Here is an 18,915-nt window from a genome sequence, read left to right as displayed (position 1 = left end):
CAACATACTTCTATTAGGTAAATTCCATGTGTTTTGTTTCTGTGGTGCAGTCTTTTAACTTTTTTTTTCATTGTATTTCTAAGCTTATTGATAAGAGAGTTTTTTATATGTATTACCCTTACTGAATTAGCTAATTACTACTGTTCTGGTTGATTTCCATTGCTACCGCTATTTTCAAATAAAATATTTTGTTTTGTCATTTAGTTAAGATATTTTCAGATAGAAGATAAGTGTTTTTCATGTTCAAGTTTATCTGCCTGTTTCTAGTTTTTATCAAGAATGATGACTGAGGGAGTTCCCATCATGGCTCAGCGGAAACAAATCTGACTAGCATCTATGAGGATGCAGGTTCGATCCCAGACCTTGCTCAGTGGGTTAAGGATCCAGCGTTGCTGTGAGCTGTGGTGTAGGCCAGCAGCTACAGCTCCAATTGGACCTTTGGCCTGGGAAGCTCCATATGCTGTGGGTGCAGCCCTAAAAAGACAAAAAATAATAATAATAATGAATGGTTATTGAAGGTTATCATATGCTTTTATAGAATCTATTGAGATCATTGTATTTTTCTCATGATCTGTTGATATGATATGGTACTGGTTCCCTAACAACCTCTTTATCTATTCCTTTGTTATACTCCTGAATTCAGCTTGTTAATGTTGAAGTTTTATTTCTTCCCTCACTCTCATTATGCCTCCTAACAGAGCTTAGCACATCCTTATTACAGAGTTTGATGGGAGTTTTGCCAAAGTTACCCTGTCTTCTCTACCAGAGCATGAGTAGGAGGGTGTATACACTCCAAGTGCTCTGTGATTAGTTTTTTGGTTCATGATCAAAGTGGCTAAAAAAAAAAAAAAATTAAAAAGGATTACTCAAATCCATAATTCTGGTTATCTCTATACAATTGCAGGTTGAAACTATTTCAACCAAATCTCCTCAGAAGGACTTTCAGTTCTTGTAGTGAGAGTCTTTCTGATAGTTCCCAGGGACTCTGTCCGTGTGCAAAGCTCTCATTGAATCTTGCAGAGTAGCAAGAGTTTTCACAAGGACCTTTGATAACGCAATAGAAATTCTGTCTCTGTCTACCCTGATGACAAGGTAGCAGATTCTGTTCTTATCTTAGGCTCTGATGTACGTGTCTTTCAGACTTCATTCAATCTGATTGTCATCTGAGGGCTTGACAGAGGAAGAAGAGATAAAGAATGAGTTAATAGAGCTTGCCTGCATCCACCTTAGTTAGAAAGAAAGTCTTATGAGTGCTTTTGGAATAGGAAAGAGGCAGATAGGGCAAGCTACTCTAGACCAAGGACAGTATCCCCCCTCAGTAACCCTATATATGAGAACTAGCATAAGAAAATTAGTGAAATACTGGAGTTCCCATCATGGCACAGTAGAAATGAATCCACCTAGGAACCATGAGGTTGAGGGTTCAATCCCTAGCCTGACTCGGTGGGTTAAGGATCCATCATTGCCGTGAGCTGTGGTGTAGGTTGCAGATGCGGCTTGGATCTGATGTTGTTGCAGCTGTGGCACAAGCCTGCAGCTGTAGCTCCAGTTCCACCCCTAGCCTGGGAACCTCCATCTGCTGCAAGTGCAGCCCTAAAAAGACAAAAAAAATTAGTGAAATACTTTTAGCAGAAACCACATTCTTTTTTATACTCCTAGTGCATAGTCCTTTTTTTAGGGCTTAACGTTCATTATGCTAAGTATACATTTGTATCTTGATGTTTCATAGCATTTTTGTTTTAATTTTCTTTCACTTTTGAAAGGCTCTATTTTTAAAACAAGTTATAAAAACGAGTGTTCCAACATAGAATTTGGCATTTTCCTTTTAGCTTGTTAATTATAGCTTGTTAATTAACATCTGAAAGCTTTGCTATAATTTATTTTATCACTTTCAACCTTAAACATTTGTATTTCTAAGGATTTTATATTATAAATTTCAATCTACAATGAATGTTTAAACACTCAGAAGGAGTCACTGAATATTTGAGCACCAAAATTAAGTTCATATAAAAGAGAAATAATTTTTTTTTTTTTACAAATAAATGTTTATTGGGCAAAATTAAGGCCTTTGCAGTTCACAGTTCACTGAGGCTAACCAAAGACTAGGTAATTTTTTAAATCCTTTACAAAAATTTCACATACACGTCCCACGCCCCCCATTAAAATGGCCTGACCAAACGTTGTCAAAACAAAAACCATAAATACCAAGTCCTGACAACTATCCCAAATGTTATTTTTGGTGTAAGTGATCTTCATGGCATGGGATGGTGTGATCTTAAAGCCCTGTAAAGCATCCCTGGCAGCTCCAGCCTGTCCATAGTTTTCAAATTCAACAAAAGCAATGTCATGCCTCCCAGGTACCAAACGTACTTCCTTAAAACCAGGGAACTGATTAAACAGCATGGATAGCATCATCTCATTAGTCTCTTCTGGTAAATTATTAAGGAATAAAATATAATTTGGAGGATAATTAGGGACCTGAGGATTTGGTGTTGCAGTTCCTTGGGTATTAGCTGAATTTGGTGCTCCCTGACCAGGTTTCTTTTTTTTTTTTTTTTTTTCCTACTGTACAGCAAGGGCCCTGACCAGGTTTCTTGTTCACGGTGGTTGCAATCTGTTCCACAGTTTTGGCTTTTTTCTTTTTTTTTTTTTTGTCAGCAAAAGTACCACGCATTTTAGATAGTATATCAGAATCTGTTTTTGCATACTGGATTCGCATTGGTTTGCCATAAAATGGAAATCGTTATAACTGTCTCAAGGCAAAATCAATTTTGGTTGTTTGTTTTTTGTTTTTTTGTTTTTTAAGGGCCGTATCCACAGCATATGGAGGTTCCCAGGCTAGGGGTTGAATCGGAGCTACAGCTGCCAGCCTATACCACAGCCACAGCAAGTCGGGATCTGAGCTGCCTCTGTAAGCTACACCACAGCTCACAGCAACGCCGAATCCTTAACCCACTGAGCAAGGCCAGGGATCGAACCCGAAACCTCATGGTTACTAGTTGGGTTCGTTAACCACTGAGCCATGACAGGAACTCCCACAACATTGGATCCTTAACTCACTGAGCAAGGCCAGAGATCAAACCTGCTTCCTCATGGATTTTCTGCTGAGCCATGTTGGGAACTCCATTTCTTTCCCTCTTTTTTCTTTTTTCTTTTTTTTTTTTTTTAATTATAACTGATTCACCTTTTATGTGACAGGTATTTTGGGAGGGATTCTCAGAATTTTATTAAAATGCGTGTACGTGTTTGCAGTGGGTTAATAGCAGTGTAAAAAGTCAGCATATTTTTCTCTGTAGAACTAAATATGGAGCCATCCTTTTTTAATCCTAAGGAATGTGGTCACTAAAATATCAAAAGGATTATATTTTAAGGTTTAAAGGAATAACCTTTCAAGAGACTTTCAGTCATACAGTAATGCAAATGCCTCAGAGTTCCTGTCACGGTGCAGCAGAAGCAAATCTGACTAGCATCCATGAGGTTGCAGGTTTGATCCCTGGCCTTGCTCAGTGGGTTAAGGATCCAGCGTTGCTGTGAGCTGTGGTGTAGGTCGCAGACGTGGCTCAGATCTGGCCTTGCTGTGGCTGTGATGTAGGTCAGCAGCAACAGCTCCAGTCAGACCCCTGGCCTGGGAACCTCCATATGCTACAGGTACGGCCCTAAAAAGACAAAGAGACCCCAAAAATAATAATAATGCAAATGCCTCTAAAAATGACACTAAAAAACAAATTTGACAACATATGAAAGCTGTGTGTTTTCCTTATAAACTCAATCAACTTAATATGTTGTTTGTGTACTAAATAGTTACATACTGCCATGAAAGAAAGTTCACCTTTATTTGATGACGGACAGCCTTGGGGAGAAGAAACTGAAGATGGAATTATGCATAATAAGGTACCTTATATTACCGTGAACATTAGAGTTATCTTAATATTATTCACTAAATGAGTCTTTGTTAAAATTAATATATTCTTTTGTAGGACATGTCTTTTTCCTTCCTGAAAATCTTCTAAAACTGCTTTTTAAAATATTAGTCAATGGATTTACTCTTAGAGTCACACTGTGGTTTCCTAAAATTAACTGGGCACATTTGAAAATGTTAAGTAAGTAAAAAAGTCAAGGCAGTTGAAATTAAGTCATAACATATTATTGTTGTATGTATGGATATATTTGTTTTTCTCTATCTTTTAGAATGAAGACATCAATACTGGCATCATTTTTTTTTTAGTTCTTTTTAAAAAAATTCTTATTAAGGTGTAATTGATTTACAGTGTTCTGTCAATTTCTGCTGTACAACAAAGTGACTAGTCATACACACACACATATACACACACATTCTTTTTCTCATACATTCTTTTTTCTTCCATCATGTTCTGTCATAAGTGATTGGATATAGAAGCTTAGTTCTTAATCAGGCTAATTTGGATTCCTATAACAATCCTATTATAATGCCTATTTATTTATTTATTTATTTAAAATTACTCAGTGAATTTTATTACATTTATAGTTGTACAATGATCATTACGACCCGATTTTATAGCATTTCCATCCTAAACCCCAGTGGCATCATTATTTTAATATCATGTTTTATTGACACAAAGTATAAAAGACTGAGTCTTAAAATAGATCGCATGTGGGTTTTTGTTTTGTTTTGGCCTTTTCAGTTAGGCATATTGCCACTTAGAGTTGCCCCTTCCAAAAGTGATCAAGATAAAAGTAAATAAGTAGTTTAGGGGTTCCCTTTGTGGCGCAGCAGAAGCGAATCTGACTAGGAACCATGAACTTGCAGGTTTGATCCCTGGCCTCACTCGGTGGGCTAAGGATGCGGCATTGCCATGAGCTGTGATATAGGTCACAGATGAGGCTCGGATCTGGCGTTGCTGTGGCTCTGGCGGTAGGCCGGTGGCTATAGCTCCAGTTAGACCCCTAGCCTGGGAACCTCCATGTGCTGCGGGTGTGGCCCTAAAAAAAAGGACAAAAGACAAAAAAAAAAGTAAATAGATAGTTTATATTGATCCTGAAACTATACTTTATTGAAGCCTAAACTATGTGACTAACCCCACCCTATTTCCTAAAATACACAAATTTTATATATACAAATGGAACAAATACCAACTTCAATAAATAAATTTATAATACTGAGATTAAACATTAATGTCTGTTCTAATACTGATCTTTACCTTTTGGAGTATTTGTCATTAAAAGAAAGTGGAAATAAGTTCCCTTCGTGGCACAGCGGAAACAAATCCTACTAGAATCCATGAAGATGCAGGTTCGGTCCCTGGCCTCACTCAGTGGTTCAGGGATCCGGCATTGCCATGAGCTGTGGTGTAGGTTGAAGACGCAGCTCATCTCCCAAGTTACTGTGGCTATGGTGTAGGCCAGCAGGTGTAGCTCCAATTCAACCCCTAGCCTGGGAACTTCCATTTTCTGCGGTGTGGCCCTAAAAAGACAAAAAAAAAAAAGTGGAAATAACTTCATCCTCATCTTGTCTTACTACATGAGAAATAGTTCAAAGATATATTGACTGACCAGCATGGTACTATTCTGTTTTTTGGTTGTTTTTTTTTTTAAATAAAGAATACCATACCCCTCTAACTACTCCATCAGTGATCCCTGCTGGAGAATCAGCTAGAAAGCCATGAGAATTCTCCTCCCATGTTGCAGTATGTGTACTGAACAAGATTTATTTGTACCTCAGTTTTCACCCAAATAAAATTATAACACCTACTAAATTATTAAATAGTAAATTTCTTTATATTTATCCTAACTAAAGTTAAACCAGTAAAAGTTATTCTTGCTATTTTAGCTACTATTTCAGATGACAATATAGAAGCACTTTGGAAATTATAAAGTGCTATTTTTCATTTTTTTAATTTAAAATTAAAAATTAACTTTAATTTTAATTAAAAAGTTATCAAAGGAGTTCCCATCGTGGCTCAGTGATTAACAAACCCAACTAGTAACCATGAGGTTTTGGGTTCAATCCCTGGCCTCGTTCAGTGGGCTAAGGATCTGGCGTTGCCATGAGCTGTGGTGTAGGTTGCAGACATGGCTCGGATCCCACATGGCTGTGGCTGTGGCTATGGTGTAAGCCAGCAGCTGTAGCTCCAATTGGACCCCTAGCCTGGGAACCTCCATATGCCGTAGGTGCGGCCCTAAAAAGACAAAAGACAAAAAAATTATCAAAGTGTCCGGTTTTACCAGAGTCTGAGCTTCAGTCTTGTGGATCTAGAACCTGAATTTTTTTTTTTTTTAATCTGCAAAATCAAGATTGACCAACCTTAAGAAAAATGATTCACAATTACCAAATTTACACCTGAAGAAGAACGAAAAATATATAAATGTACCACGAATGATACATCTTTCCAGTTACAAGAGTACTCTTTCTGCCTATTCAGGGTACCCCTTCCATGTCACCGAGGTAATAAGAAGGTTGTTTAGTAAGCAGAGAATCCTCACAAAGGGAATTGGCTTGTCTTGAGGGATGTTTGCTTCATCTAGGCTATGGAAAATTCTCATCAGTCATCCGTGCCTCCTAACAAAGTACACATCCTCAGTGACTAAAACGCCACATAACTGCAAAATTTAGTATTGTTTTTCGCTCAGATAAATATTAAAAGTGCTTATATTCTACTGTTTAGATGTCTATTAATCATGCCCCTTTTTTGCCTGAAGTAAATTTTAACCTGTATTCATTATGTTCTGATTTTCACAACTAGACCTTGTCAGTTTAATTGGACTTAAATGACCAGCAGTTCATTTAAATTTTTTATAAGTTAGATTATCCTAAAGATGCTTAAGTTTATACATTTTATGTTGAATTATATTTATTTATAAGCTGCTTTGTCTGACCTCAGAATGCTAAAGGTATGGATTTGTTGTTTTGTTTTTTACTGTTTACTAAGTATCATCTTTATACAAATTTGTGTTCTTTTCATTCTCATGATTCACTTTAGAAGTAGCAGACTGAGTAAATCTGTGCAGTGTAATTAGTGATATTCCTAGGTTTGTGTCTCACTTACAAGGGTTCATGTAACCACTTAGTATTCCTGATTTTATTTTTTTAATTAAAATTTAAATTTCCACTTAGAAAAGTGAAACAAACTAAATAGAGAATCATGGCTTTGTTTTTACATCTGCTTAACCCGACAGTTGTTTTTGGACTACACAATAAAATGCTATGAGAGTTTCATGACTGGTGCCGACAGCTTTGAAGAGATGAACGCAGAGTTACAATCCAAGCTGAGTAAGTGTTCCTAGTGTGCTTGCTTTGGGTCATTTATCTAACTCTGCTCAAGGAGTTGTAGTTTACCTTAATGTGCCCAGTGTTTATATGAGCAACTCCTCTTAAATGTATTTAGATGCCTACTGACTTTTTTCATAACTGTTTCTTTTGTGGAAAGAAGTAAAAGTTAAGCAGGAAGAATACTGGTGTTGCAGTAAGACCTGAGACATAACTCCTTACTGGCTGTGTGACTTTAGCAAACTCCTAACCAACCTGTATAACAAAGTTCTGTAAGGTTAGATGGCCGTGTCTATAAAATACTGCACAGACTACCAGGAGCACAGAAGATAATCAGCACATGTTATTCCTCTGGGGGATAATATCCCTGTGATATCCTTGCTTTATTATTTTAGAAATTAAAGTACCAGTTAGTCAGAAGACCTATCGTCTCTCTCAAAATTTGTGTCAGAAAGTTAATCAGCCATTATATTTCCAAATAAAAAATTATTTTTCCATTCAACTATAATCTAGTGGCATTCAGTATTTATGAGCTATCTCTGAAACATTCCAGAGGTATTATTTTACATTGTTGTTCTTTTTATTGTAATAGTCTTGTTAATAAAATGCCAGAGTGATGGGTAAAACAGAGAGGTTTAGAATGCATAAAGCTATCCTCCAAAGACAATGGAATCAGTCAAAATAGGAGAATACCACCCTGCCAGAAAAACTGAAAGCATTCTGTTATATTACCATGGGATATACCTTCCTGAAGAATAACCAGGACAATTTCATCATGTCCAAATGAGAAAGGGAGCAAAGTATATGATGCTTGTGTTTTTTACTTAAAGATGAAAATGGGAGTTCCCGTCATGGCTCAGTGGTTAACAAATCCCACTAGGAAACATGAGGTTTCATGTTCGATCCCTGGCCTCGTTCAGTGGGTTAGGGATCTGGCGTTGCCTTGGGCTGTGGTGTAGGTCACAGACATGGCTCTAATCTGGCGTTGCTGTGGCTGTGGCATAGGCTGGCAGCTACAGCTCCAATTAGACCCCTAGCATGGGAACCTCCATATGCCACAGGTGCAACCCTAAAAAAAAAAAAAAGGTGAAAATGTATAGTGACCTAATACCGAAAGCATCTAGCAAGTTGATATTTCTGTTTTGTTAAGCATATGTATTATATTCATTTATTCAAACAATATTCTTTATACTCATACTATGTACCAGCCACCATGTAGTCATGCAAGATACAGAAATCAGAGATAAAAATCCCTTCCCTAAGCTTGCATTCTGTTAGACAGAGACAATAATCAAATGAAAATGAAGTGGGGTAGGGAGAGAGTGTAGTAGACTAAAGGGAATGGCTTCAATTTTACAGACAATAGGATGCCATTCACTGGGAGTATTTTGAATAGAGATGCGATGAAGTGAGAGAGCAATAGTAAAAACCTGGGGAAGAATGTTCTTTTTTTTTTTTAATTACTCAATGAATTTATTACATTTATAATTGTACAGTGATGATCACAATCCAATTTTATAGGATTTCCATCCCACAACCCCATTGCATCCCCCTCCCCAACCCCCCAAACTGCCTCCTTTGGAAACCACAGACTTTTCAGTCTGTGAGCCAGTATCTGTTCTGCAAAGAAGTTCATTCTGTCCTTTTTTCAGATTCCACATGTCAGTGAAAGCATTTGATGTTGGTATCTCATTGTCTGACTCACTTCACTTAGCATGATAATTTCTAGGTCCATCCATGTTGCTAAAAATGCCAGTATTTCGTTCCTTTTAATGGCTGAGTAATATTCCATTGTGTATATGTACCACATCTTCTTGATCCACTCCTCTGTCGATGGACATTTAGGTTGTTTCCATGTCTTGACTATTGCAAATAGTGCTGCAGTGAACATTGGAGTACATGTCTTTGCAAGTCGTGATTTTCTCTGGATAGATGCCCAGGAGTGGGATTGCTGGATCAAATGATAGTTCTATTTTGAGTTTTCTGAGGAATCCCCATACTGTTTTCCACAGTGGTTGCATGGGGAAGAATTTTCTAAGCAGATTTGAGATCTCATGAAGTTTTTGGCTTTTTCTCCAGAGGATTTATTTAATGTAGATGCTTCAAAGCTGGAGTCATTAGCAGCAAAAAACAGAGCATTGAATGAACAGATTGCAAGACTGGAACAAGAAAGAGAAAAAGAACCGGTTAGTAAACATGCTTATCTTCAATAGGCTTATACACTTACCTATACTCTTGAGTCTTAAAGAACACCAGCTGTTTCATCTACTTTTTTTGAATACATTGACAAAATAAGCTTCTTAAAAGTTAAAATTTTTTACATAGGACATAACTCCCAATGAAAACATGTGTGGTTATCCCTAGAGCTTTGTTTTCCCTTGTGATTTATCAGTCTTGGACTAACGAAGTTCAGAATATGATGAAAGAGTGTTACCTATTTACATAAGACCAGAAAGATGTTTAGAGCAAGGTCCCCATGTTATACACCTCTAGGGAGCACTACTTACCAGAGGTGCTAAGTTTTGTAGATAGTGGAAGCAGAATGGTAATAAATGGGATTGTATACTATATTGTATCCTAAGAGCTTTCTAAAAGCTAAATGATACTATCCAGATAACTAATTTCATTTTGCATGTTATATCACAGAAGCCACTTAGACCATTCTGTAAAATAACAGATCTTAAATGTTGGTGCTTTTTCATTCTGACCCTTCACTTTTTCTATCCCAAACTGACTTCTGCAGAGTACATCCTCTTAATTGGGTAATAACAATAAACTTCCCATTTAGTTCCTTTGACTCCCTCTGAAAGTAAAAGGAAAATTCTAATTTACTTTCCTCTAAGATGAATTTAAATAACATTGTTTTACTTTCAGGTAAAGTATGGAATGATTATTGATGAGAATAACTAATTTCATGTTCTTTTCTTTTTAAAGAATCGTCTAGAGTCACTGAGAAAACTGAAAGCTTCCTTACAAGCAGATGTTCAAAAATATCAGGCATACATGAGCAATTTGGAGTCTCATTCAGCCATTCTTGACCAGAAATTGAATGGTCTTGATGAAGAAATTTCTAGAGTAGGTAAGCACAACTGATGCTAAAAGAGGTCATTCGGCGTGAGATGGGAACCTGCGTGGGATTTATGCATATAGAGACAACTTTGTTGTCTCTCCTTTTGCCTCTAACAGTAAATGGCTACAGCAGGCTATCAAGTTTTTAATGACTTCTGTATTTATTTTCTGAGGCTGCCGCAATGACTTACCACAAATTGCTGGCTTAAAACAAGGAAAATTAATTCATTCACAAAAAGCTAGAAGTTGCAAATCAGGCCAGCCACACTTCCTCCAAGGACGCTGGGGGAGAATCCATTCCTTGCCTCTTCAGCTCCTGCTGTCTGACGGCATCCCTGAGATTGTGGCCCCGTCACTCCGGTCTCTACCTATATCCTCACGTTGCCTTCGCTGAGGTTGTGTCTCTGTCCGTGTTTATTTCTCCCTGCCTTTATCTTTAAAGGGCATTTATGATGGCATTTAGGGCCCACCTTGGTAATCCAGGGTTATCTCCTCATCTCAAAATACTTAATCATATCTGTGAAGACTCCTTTTCCAAATAATGTAATGTTTACAGATTCGAAGGATAAGACTTCATGTGGCTGGGTGGCCATTATTCAACCACTACACCTTCTAACATGTTTTCAGACACCTGGTGAAGCCAGGAAGGACCTAACCTAAAAACGTATGCCTCCCGAATATAAATGTGTCTTCTGTTCCACCTTGTAATTAATAAGCCATATTTTTAAATCTCAGCTATAATTGCCTTATCCTCTGTCACTACCTCCTAAGCTACTCAGCAGCTTAAGCTGATTAAAAATAAGATGAAAAGATGCAAGTACTACAAAAAGCCCAGCTAAAGAAAGCCTGTTTATATCTTGTGTACTGCTAACCTTATTTTCATAAACACACATGAATCTTAATCATAAAACTCTGGAAATGCTATGGCACATGATTGATTGATGCTTCTGTGGTGCCAAAAGGAAATCAGAAAAAAGGTGTCTACACATCAGAGAGCCACTGGATGGCAGTTTACAAAATAAATAGCCAGATGCACCTGCTGTACTATTTTCCCAGGTTTTTGCCTGCTTCAACTTTATTCTTTTAGGCTGTTACAGACTGTGTCTGTCTCACATAGCAATTGTATAGATAGTCCTTAGCATATGTGATTTAACTCTCAGTCTATGGAATATTGATCCTCTGTCAAATCAAGGACAATAATTATCTGGGGTATTTGCTAAATTGTTTTATTCTTTCCAGATAAGTCTGATTACATATATTAGCTTTGCTCTAAACCAACTCTTTAAATAGTTTACACTTGACCCTTAGTGTTTACTCTCCATGATAACAAGGAGCTATAGACTATTTCTTAATATAGCAATGTTTGTAATGCAATTAAGTCAATACCTTATTATAATAATTTATCTTCCTTATGGGTATTTAATTGGAGAATTTTCATCCTTATTTTTCTTGTGAGAATTTTTTTCCAGTAATTACAAACTGGGTAGGTGAAAGAGAAATACTTTAGCAGTCACTTGCCATTGCAGAGTGATTTAGTTGGAGACAAAAATTTGATAGTTTTTAACCTAAGATTTGTTTTTTGTTTTGGGCAGTATTTTATGGCCACACATGCAGCACATGGAAATTCCTGGGCCAGGGATCGAACCTGAGTAGCAGCTGCGACCTATACCACAGCTGTGGCAACCCCAGATCCTTAACCCACTGTGCCACCACAGGAACTCCCTCCTAAGATGTTTTTATTCTGAGTATTTTAAGTTTCTTGGGGGTTCCAGACATGGCTCTGTGGTTAACAACCCTGACCAGTATCCATGAGGACACAGGTTTGATCCCTGGCCTCGTTCAGTTGGATAAGGATCTGGTGTTGCCCTGATCTATGGTGTAGTTCACAGGCTCGGCTCAGATTCCGCATTGCTATGGCTTAGGAGTAGGCCAGCAGCTGCAGTTCCAATTCAACCCTTAGCCTGGGAACTTCCATGTGCCTCCGTGTGGCCCTAAAAAGACAAAAAAATAAGTTTCTTGATTATTTAAACCCATTCGTGGAGTTCCCACTGTGACACAAAGGGATCAGAAGTGTCTTGGGATGCAGGTTCGATCCCCGGCCTGGCACAGTGGGTTAAGGATCCAGCATTGCTATAGCTGCAGCATAGGTCACGATTACAGCTTGGATCTGATCTCTGGCCCAGGAACTCCATGTGCCCATACGCCATGGGGTGGCCAAAAAGGGGGTGGGGGGGGAAGCCACTCATAACCAAGAGTGAATGAGACATATTTAAACTCTCTAAGTATTGTATATTGTGGATTTTTTATGCAGATTCCTCTAATATATGAAGTCTTACTTAAACCAGCCATTAATTTATTTTGAGCTCAGGTGTGACACTTCCCAACTATAGTTCTGTAGTATGAATGAATTACAACAAAGCCAAGATATTGGATCCTCTCAGCCCTCAGGACGATTTTCTTGACCCTTTTAGTCATGAGTATTCTTATCCATCCATTTATCTCAGCCTACTTAAAAATACTGTCATATTCTTTATAAGCTATGAGTCACAAAATGTTGAAATCACTTTTCTGTATGACCACAAATACTTTAAATTTGATAACTTTTCTTCCCCTGTCATGATCATTTGCTGTTTGTATGTGCCATATTCTCTTAGTACAATATAGTCATTCATGATTACAAATTTTGGTAAGCAAGAACCTAACTGGTATGATCACTTAATATCTGATGAAACCACTGAAAATATCACTGAAATAAGAATAAACTGATGTATGTTCATATAAATATTTTTATGTTTGCAAAAAACTTTAGCAGTTCTTTTATGGCGCAGTGGATGAAGGATCTGGTATTGTCACTGCAGCAGCTTGGGTTGCTCCTATGGCACAGGTTTGATCCCTGGCCCAGGAACTTCCACATGCTGTGGGTGTAGCCAAAAAAAAAAAATGTGGGTTTTCTGACTTATTGCAGAGAATCATGCAGGAGTATTAAAAAAAAATTTTTTTTTTGCTTTTTAGGTCTGCACCTGCAGCATATGGAAGTTCCCAGGCTCGGGGTCAAATTGGAGCTACCTACAGCTTTTGGACTACACCACAGCCACAGCAACTCTGGATCCAAGCCACATCTGCAATCTATACCACAGCTCATGACAACACCAGATCTGTAATCCACTGAGCAAGGCCAGGGATCATACCTGCACCCTCATGGATACTAGTCGGGTTCATTTCTGCTGAACCACAGCAGGAACTCCTTAAGAAGTATTTTAACTGAACAACAACAGACTATCTCTCTTAAGTCTAACAATTCTTAATCATAATCATCATGTGTGGGGCCATTTTTTTTTTTACTATTTCTTTTTTGGGCTCCCCATGGCATATGGAGTTCCCAGGCCAGGGATTGGATCCAAGCCACAGTCGCAACCACAGCCAAAGCTGCGGTCATGCCAGATCCTTAACCCACTGTGCTGGGCCAGGGATTGAACCTGCCTCCTGGCACTCCCAAGATGCCACTGATCTCATTGTGCCACAGCAGGAACTCTCCTTTTTTTTTTTTTTTTTTTTTAATGTAGAGCGTTCTGAAAACCATAGCAAGCCAGGAGAGAAATAAAGTTCTAACATAAAACTTTAATTATATTTTTTAAGAATGTTATTAACAAAGTGGGATCAGAATTATCCAAAAAAAGAAGAGAAAAATAAACATGTACATAACTTAGAAATTTAGACATCTTGATCAACTCTACTAAGTAATGGCATCAGTTTCTTTGTAGGAATTAAAGGAACTTAAAAACATTTTTCTTTTTCATTGAAGAACTAGAATGTGAAACAATGAAACAGGAGAATTCTCGACTACAGAATATTGTTGATAACCAGAAGTACTCAGTTGCAGACATTGAGAGAATAAATCATGAAAGAAATGAATTGCAGCAGACTATTAATAAATTAACCAAGGACCTGGAGACTGAACAACAGCAGTTGTGGAATGAGGAGCTGAAATATGCCCGAGGCAAAGAGGCGGTATGTCAGCCACTCCTAGAGTGGCAAGTCATCAGAATTTACATTTGTAAAGCTCTATCCTAATGAGTTGAGTGGGTAGAATAAATTAGCCTGAGAGGTAGTTTTTTACCTTTGACCTTTTTCTAAAAATACACTCATCCCTTTGTCAATTCAGTAACAGCCCAATTTCTTTGTCATATTTAAGATAGCCTGGATTTGCTTTTTTGTTTGTTTTTTTTCCTTTTTTTTTCTTTTTAATATGGAGTGAATTACTCTATATCCTCTTTCCATACAGTCAGTATAAGAACCCAGCCTGTGGTAAACACTGGAGGCCCTGTATTTTCTGATAGTGAACCAAGAAAGCAAAAAAGTCTCTAAGGTTGGGAGTTGGGGGGGTGCACTGGGGGTTTGGGATGGAAATACTATAAAATTTGGTTGTGATGATCGTTGTACAACTATAAAGGTAATAAAATTCATTAAGTAATTTATTTTTATTTTCTTTTTTTGCCTTTTCCGGGGCCACTCCCGCGGCATATGGAGGTTCCCAGGTTAGGGGTCCAATCAGAGCTGTTGCTGCCGGCCTACACCAGAGCCATAGCAACGCGGGATCCAAGCCACATCAGTGACCTATACCACAGCTCAACGCTGGATCCCAACCCACTGAGCAAGGCCAGGGATCGAACGCACAACCTCATGGTTCCTAGTTGGATTTGTTAACCTCTGAGCCACGACGGAAACTCCTCATTGAGTAATTTTAAAAAATGGGAAAAAAAGTCTCTAAGGCCATGAAAATAGTCTTCATAAATCTCATGCCTTTTATTCTAGAAATGGATATGAGGACTTCTTTATTTACCTCCTCACTACTTAAACATGTATTTTGAGTAGTGCCACTTTGTGCCGCTCACACTGGGAGTTAAGGAAAGGTTAAAAAAAAAAAATGTAGACTGCCCCCCTCAAGAAACTTCCAGCCTAGTTGATATTTTTCTGCCATGAGATCAGACCTCTAATAGGTATTTGCATAGCACACGGAGGAGGCATGTAGTATACCTAACCCGGATTTGGTGCGTGATGTGGGGAGATGGATTGGCAGCGGTTTTTAGAAAAGCTTCCTTGAAGAGGTAACACTTGAACTGAATTGGGAAGTGTAAGGGAAGGTTAACATGGCAAGAGTGGGGGAGCCAGCAAACCAGTACATGGGAAAGCGCGGGGAGAAAATAGCATGATGTACTCTGGCATCCTAAGCTTTTCTTATGGCTGGAGCTTAATAGCAAGGGATGGGGGCTTGTGCAAATGATGAAACCAAAGGATAAGCATAGATCCTTTTAGTGTTTAGAAGTTTGGACTTTATCCTGAAAGCTCCATGAAGCCCTTATTTTTTTTTTATTTATTTATTTATGTTTTTTTGTCTTTGCCTTTTCTAGGGCCGCTCCCGCGGCACAGGGAGGTTCTCAGGCTAGGGGTCTAATCAGAGCTGCAGCCACCAGCCTACGCCAGAGCCACAGCAACGCGGGATCCAAGCCTCGTCTGCAGCCTACACCACAGCTCACGCCAATGCCAGATCCTTAACCCACTGAGCAAGGCCGGGGATCGAACTCGCAACCTCATGGTTCCTAGTCTTATTCGTTAACCACTGTGCCACGACGGGAATTCCAAAGCCCTTAAAATTTTTAAACAGAAATGATCACATTTCAGAAAGATATCACTCCCTCTCTCCTTTTTGGTCTTTTTAGGGCCACACCCGCAGCATATGGAAGTTCCCAGGCTAGGGGTCAAATCAGAGCTGTAGCTGCCAGCCTACACCATAGCCACAGCAACACCATATCCAAGCTGCATCTACAACCTACACTGCAGCTTTTGGCAATGCCGGATCCTTAACCCACTGAGAGAGGCCAGAAATCAAACCCGCATCCTCATGGACACCATGTCGGGTTCTTAACCCACTGAGCCATGATAAGTACTCCCTAAATACAGTTTTGTTTCTTTTTTTTTTAGGGCCGCACCTGCGGCATATGGAAGTTCCCAGGCTAGGGGTCAAATCGGAGCTACAGCTGCCAGCCACAGCCACAGCAATGCAGGAGCCAAGCTGCGTCTGTGACCTACAACGTAGCTCACGGCAATGCCGGATCCTTAACCCACTGAGCGAGGCCAGGGATCGAACCCACATCCTCATGGTTCCTGTTGGGTTCGTTAACCACTGAACCATGAAGGGAACTAACTCCCCTAAATACAGACTTTTATTCCAAACTATTCGTTAAATAAATGGAAGAACAGTAGTAATATATTGCTTGCTAATTAATTATAGTCTTAAACTATCCTATAATCGAATGCAAATAAAATCTTTTATTCTTTATATTTTAAAAACTACCATCTTACTACTAAAAAATACTAAATTATAAACTGCTAAAAAACACATAATTTTTGTGTAAAACTTCAAAAATGTCCTCACCATATAGAATGGAGCTGTTTTTTTAACCATTTCTTTTTCTGTCTTTCACAGATTGAAACACAATTGGCAGAGTATCATAAATTGGCTAGAAAATTAAAACTTATCCCTAAGGGTGCTGAGAATTCCAGAGGTTATGACTTTGAAATTAAGTTTAATCCTGAAGCTGGTGCCAACTGCCTTGTCAAATATAGAGCTCAAGTTTATGTAAGTAATCATGAGTACTTCAAAAGTTTTTGAATCATATGATTAATATCTGGTTCATATATTTATAAGTAAGAGTTTAAACTTTAGCATGCCCCTAACTTAGGACTAAACTTAGAGATATACAACACTAAAAAATGTTAGCTTCTTTCTTCTTGGTAGTAGAGAGCTCTCTATTACCCTTCAATTTATAAAGCCTTGTCTTCCTCTCTGTGTACTTTGTCTATTTAGCTATCCAACAAAAGATTTGATTAGGCAATAGACACCAGTGGTGTAAGGGCAAAAATGACCTGGCCCTTGCTCTCAAGTTGCTATTAGTCCCCTCATGGAAGTCTTAAAAAAAATGCTATATTCATGCTTTATTAAATATCTTTACAAGGTATAGTAACAAAATCTGTTACTCCCAGAACTGAAAGAGAAGTAGTCTCTGCTGAGATGATGAACTTAGAACGCAGTCTTGAAAGATGAGATGTTTATGGGGGCAGTCTGTAGGAAAGAGTTTTAGGCACAAGGACACATGAAGGGGTGAAATACAATAGAGTACTAAGTAACACCAACAGTCAGTAATGAGAAATCTTCCTTTAATTTCAAATATAGCCATGGATGTGATGTGAGGAAGAAAAATTGCTATTTCAATTTCTTGATTTTAGTATTTTAGTGGCCCCCCAAACATCATTTTCCAAAATAGTTTTTAATATAAGAATATCAGCAAAAGTCTAAAGCATGCATTTTTTTCCCTTGAGAATCAATCATTCCATAAATTATTTCTTGAGTACAGCTATGTTCAATACCAGCTAGATGGTAGAGATAAAATACCCAGAAAAAGATGCAGTCCCTACTTTCCCAGATTACAGTTTATTGGTATACCGACTTTGATTAAATAAAGCTAGACTCATTCTCAATAGAAAAAAAATGCATCCAATAAACATCTAATCTTTTACTGTATTGTTTCTCAAGCAATAGCTCAGTGGATGGGTAGATAGATAGGCAGGCAGGCAGCTAGAGTTGACGCTCCTCTATTTTGAGTGGTTTGACATGGCTGGTGCAAGAAAACAATAACCTGAATCAAATCACTGCAGAAATGATTACTTAGTACAAAAAGAATGCATATGTTCAGAAAAGGAAAATTTTTTCTTTGCTCCCTGGAAATAGTTTTATATAATAACAGCAATAAAAATAGAAATAGCAGGTAGCCTAACCAGTTTAAGACTCAGTTTTGTCACTGCTGTGGCTTGGGTTTGATCCCTGGCCTGGGAATTTCTGCATTCTGTGGGCACAGCCAAATAAAAAAGAGATAGATACAGCATCAGGAAGGTGCAACCCCAACTGTTACAAGTAGTATTTGCAGAAAGATTCTTAAGGGGATTAGAGAGGCTGTTGTATTTTTCAAAAAAGAACAGCCAAAATTAAAACTCAACAATAACTTCAAAAGACCAGCTGAAAAAACAGTTTTCTTTTGGAGTGACGAAATTGTCCTAGAATGAGTGTACATAAATGCACCAAATGCCTTGGTTTCTACACTTTAAAAGAGTTAATTTTATGTTAAATTATTTCAGTTTAACCATTTTAAAGTGTGAGTTTCATCTCAATAGAAAAATAAATAATGGGAATCAATGAAGTGCTGTGTTGAAACACAATCAGTAGAATAGAGGTTAAATATAAGACATGTAAGCAGATAAGAGATTCCAGTTGGTGAAATGTGGAGATGCGGGGAGAGAGGCAAACCCAGAGAGCAGAGAAGCCCTGCGCCCTCCCAAATACCCTGCCCTGTGCATCTCTTACATCTGGCTATTGCTGAGTCATATCCTTATTTAAATATACTGGTAAACATTTACCTATTTCTGGACACCCACCTGCTTTATTCAGGGATTGGACCACCCCAGCAATCTCTCTCCAGTAGCACATTGTTAGGGAGAGAGAAAGTTCCTTCTCCCAGGCAATTTTGGCAAGCCAGCCTGGAAAAATCACC

At 38.2% G+C, this 18,915-nt stretch overlaps 1 protein-coding gene and 1 pseudogene across 3 annotated transcripts in view; one reads left to right on the top strand and one right to left on the bottom strand.

Moving 5' to 3' along the window:
- NDC80 (NDC80 kinetochore complex component) overlaps positions 1–18,915 on the top strand; it is a 63,244-nt gene that overhangs the window by 23,415 nt on the left and 20,914 nt on the right. For all 3 annotated transcript variants that reach the window (XM_047793836.1, XM_047793837.1, XM_047793838.1), the window contains exons 7-12: positions 3,802–3,891; positions 7,153–7,246; positions 9,323–9,429; positions 10,178–10,322; positions 14,115–14,320; positions 16,797–16,949. In XM_047793836.1, coding sequence (XP_047649792.1) covers positions 3,802–3,891; positions 7,153–7,246; positions 9,323–9,429; positions 10,178–10,322; positions 14,115–14,320; positions 16,797–16,949 — 795 coding nt within the window. The remainder of the gene's footprint in view (positions 1–3,801; positions 3,892–7,152; positions 7,247–9,322; positions 9,430–10,177; positions 10,323–14,114; positions 14,321–16,796; positions 16,950–18,915) is intronic.
- Positions 943–2,764, bottom strand: LOC125132178 (U2 small nuclear ribonucleoprotein B''-like; annotated as a pseudogene).

This window comes from Phacochoerus africanus, chromosome 8, assembly GCF_016906955.1.
Source record: "Phacochoerus africanus isolate WHEZ1 chromosome 8, ROS_Pafr_v1, whole genome shotgun sequence".
NCBI lineage: Eukaryota > Metazoa > Chordata > Mammalia > Artiodactyla > Suidae > Phacochoerus > Phacochoerus africanus.
Note: the sequence above shows the minus strand (reverse complement) of the source record. Positions and strands in the feature narration are given on the sequence as shown.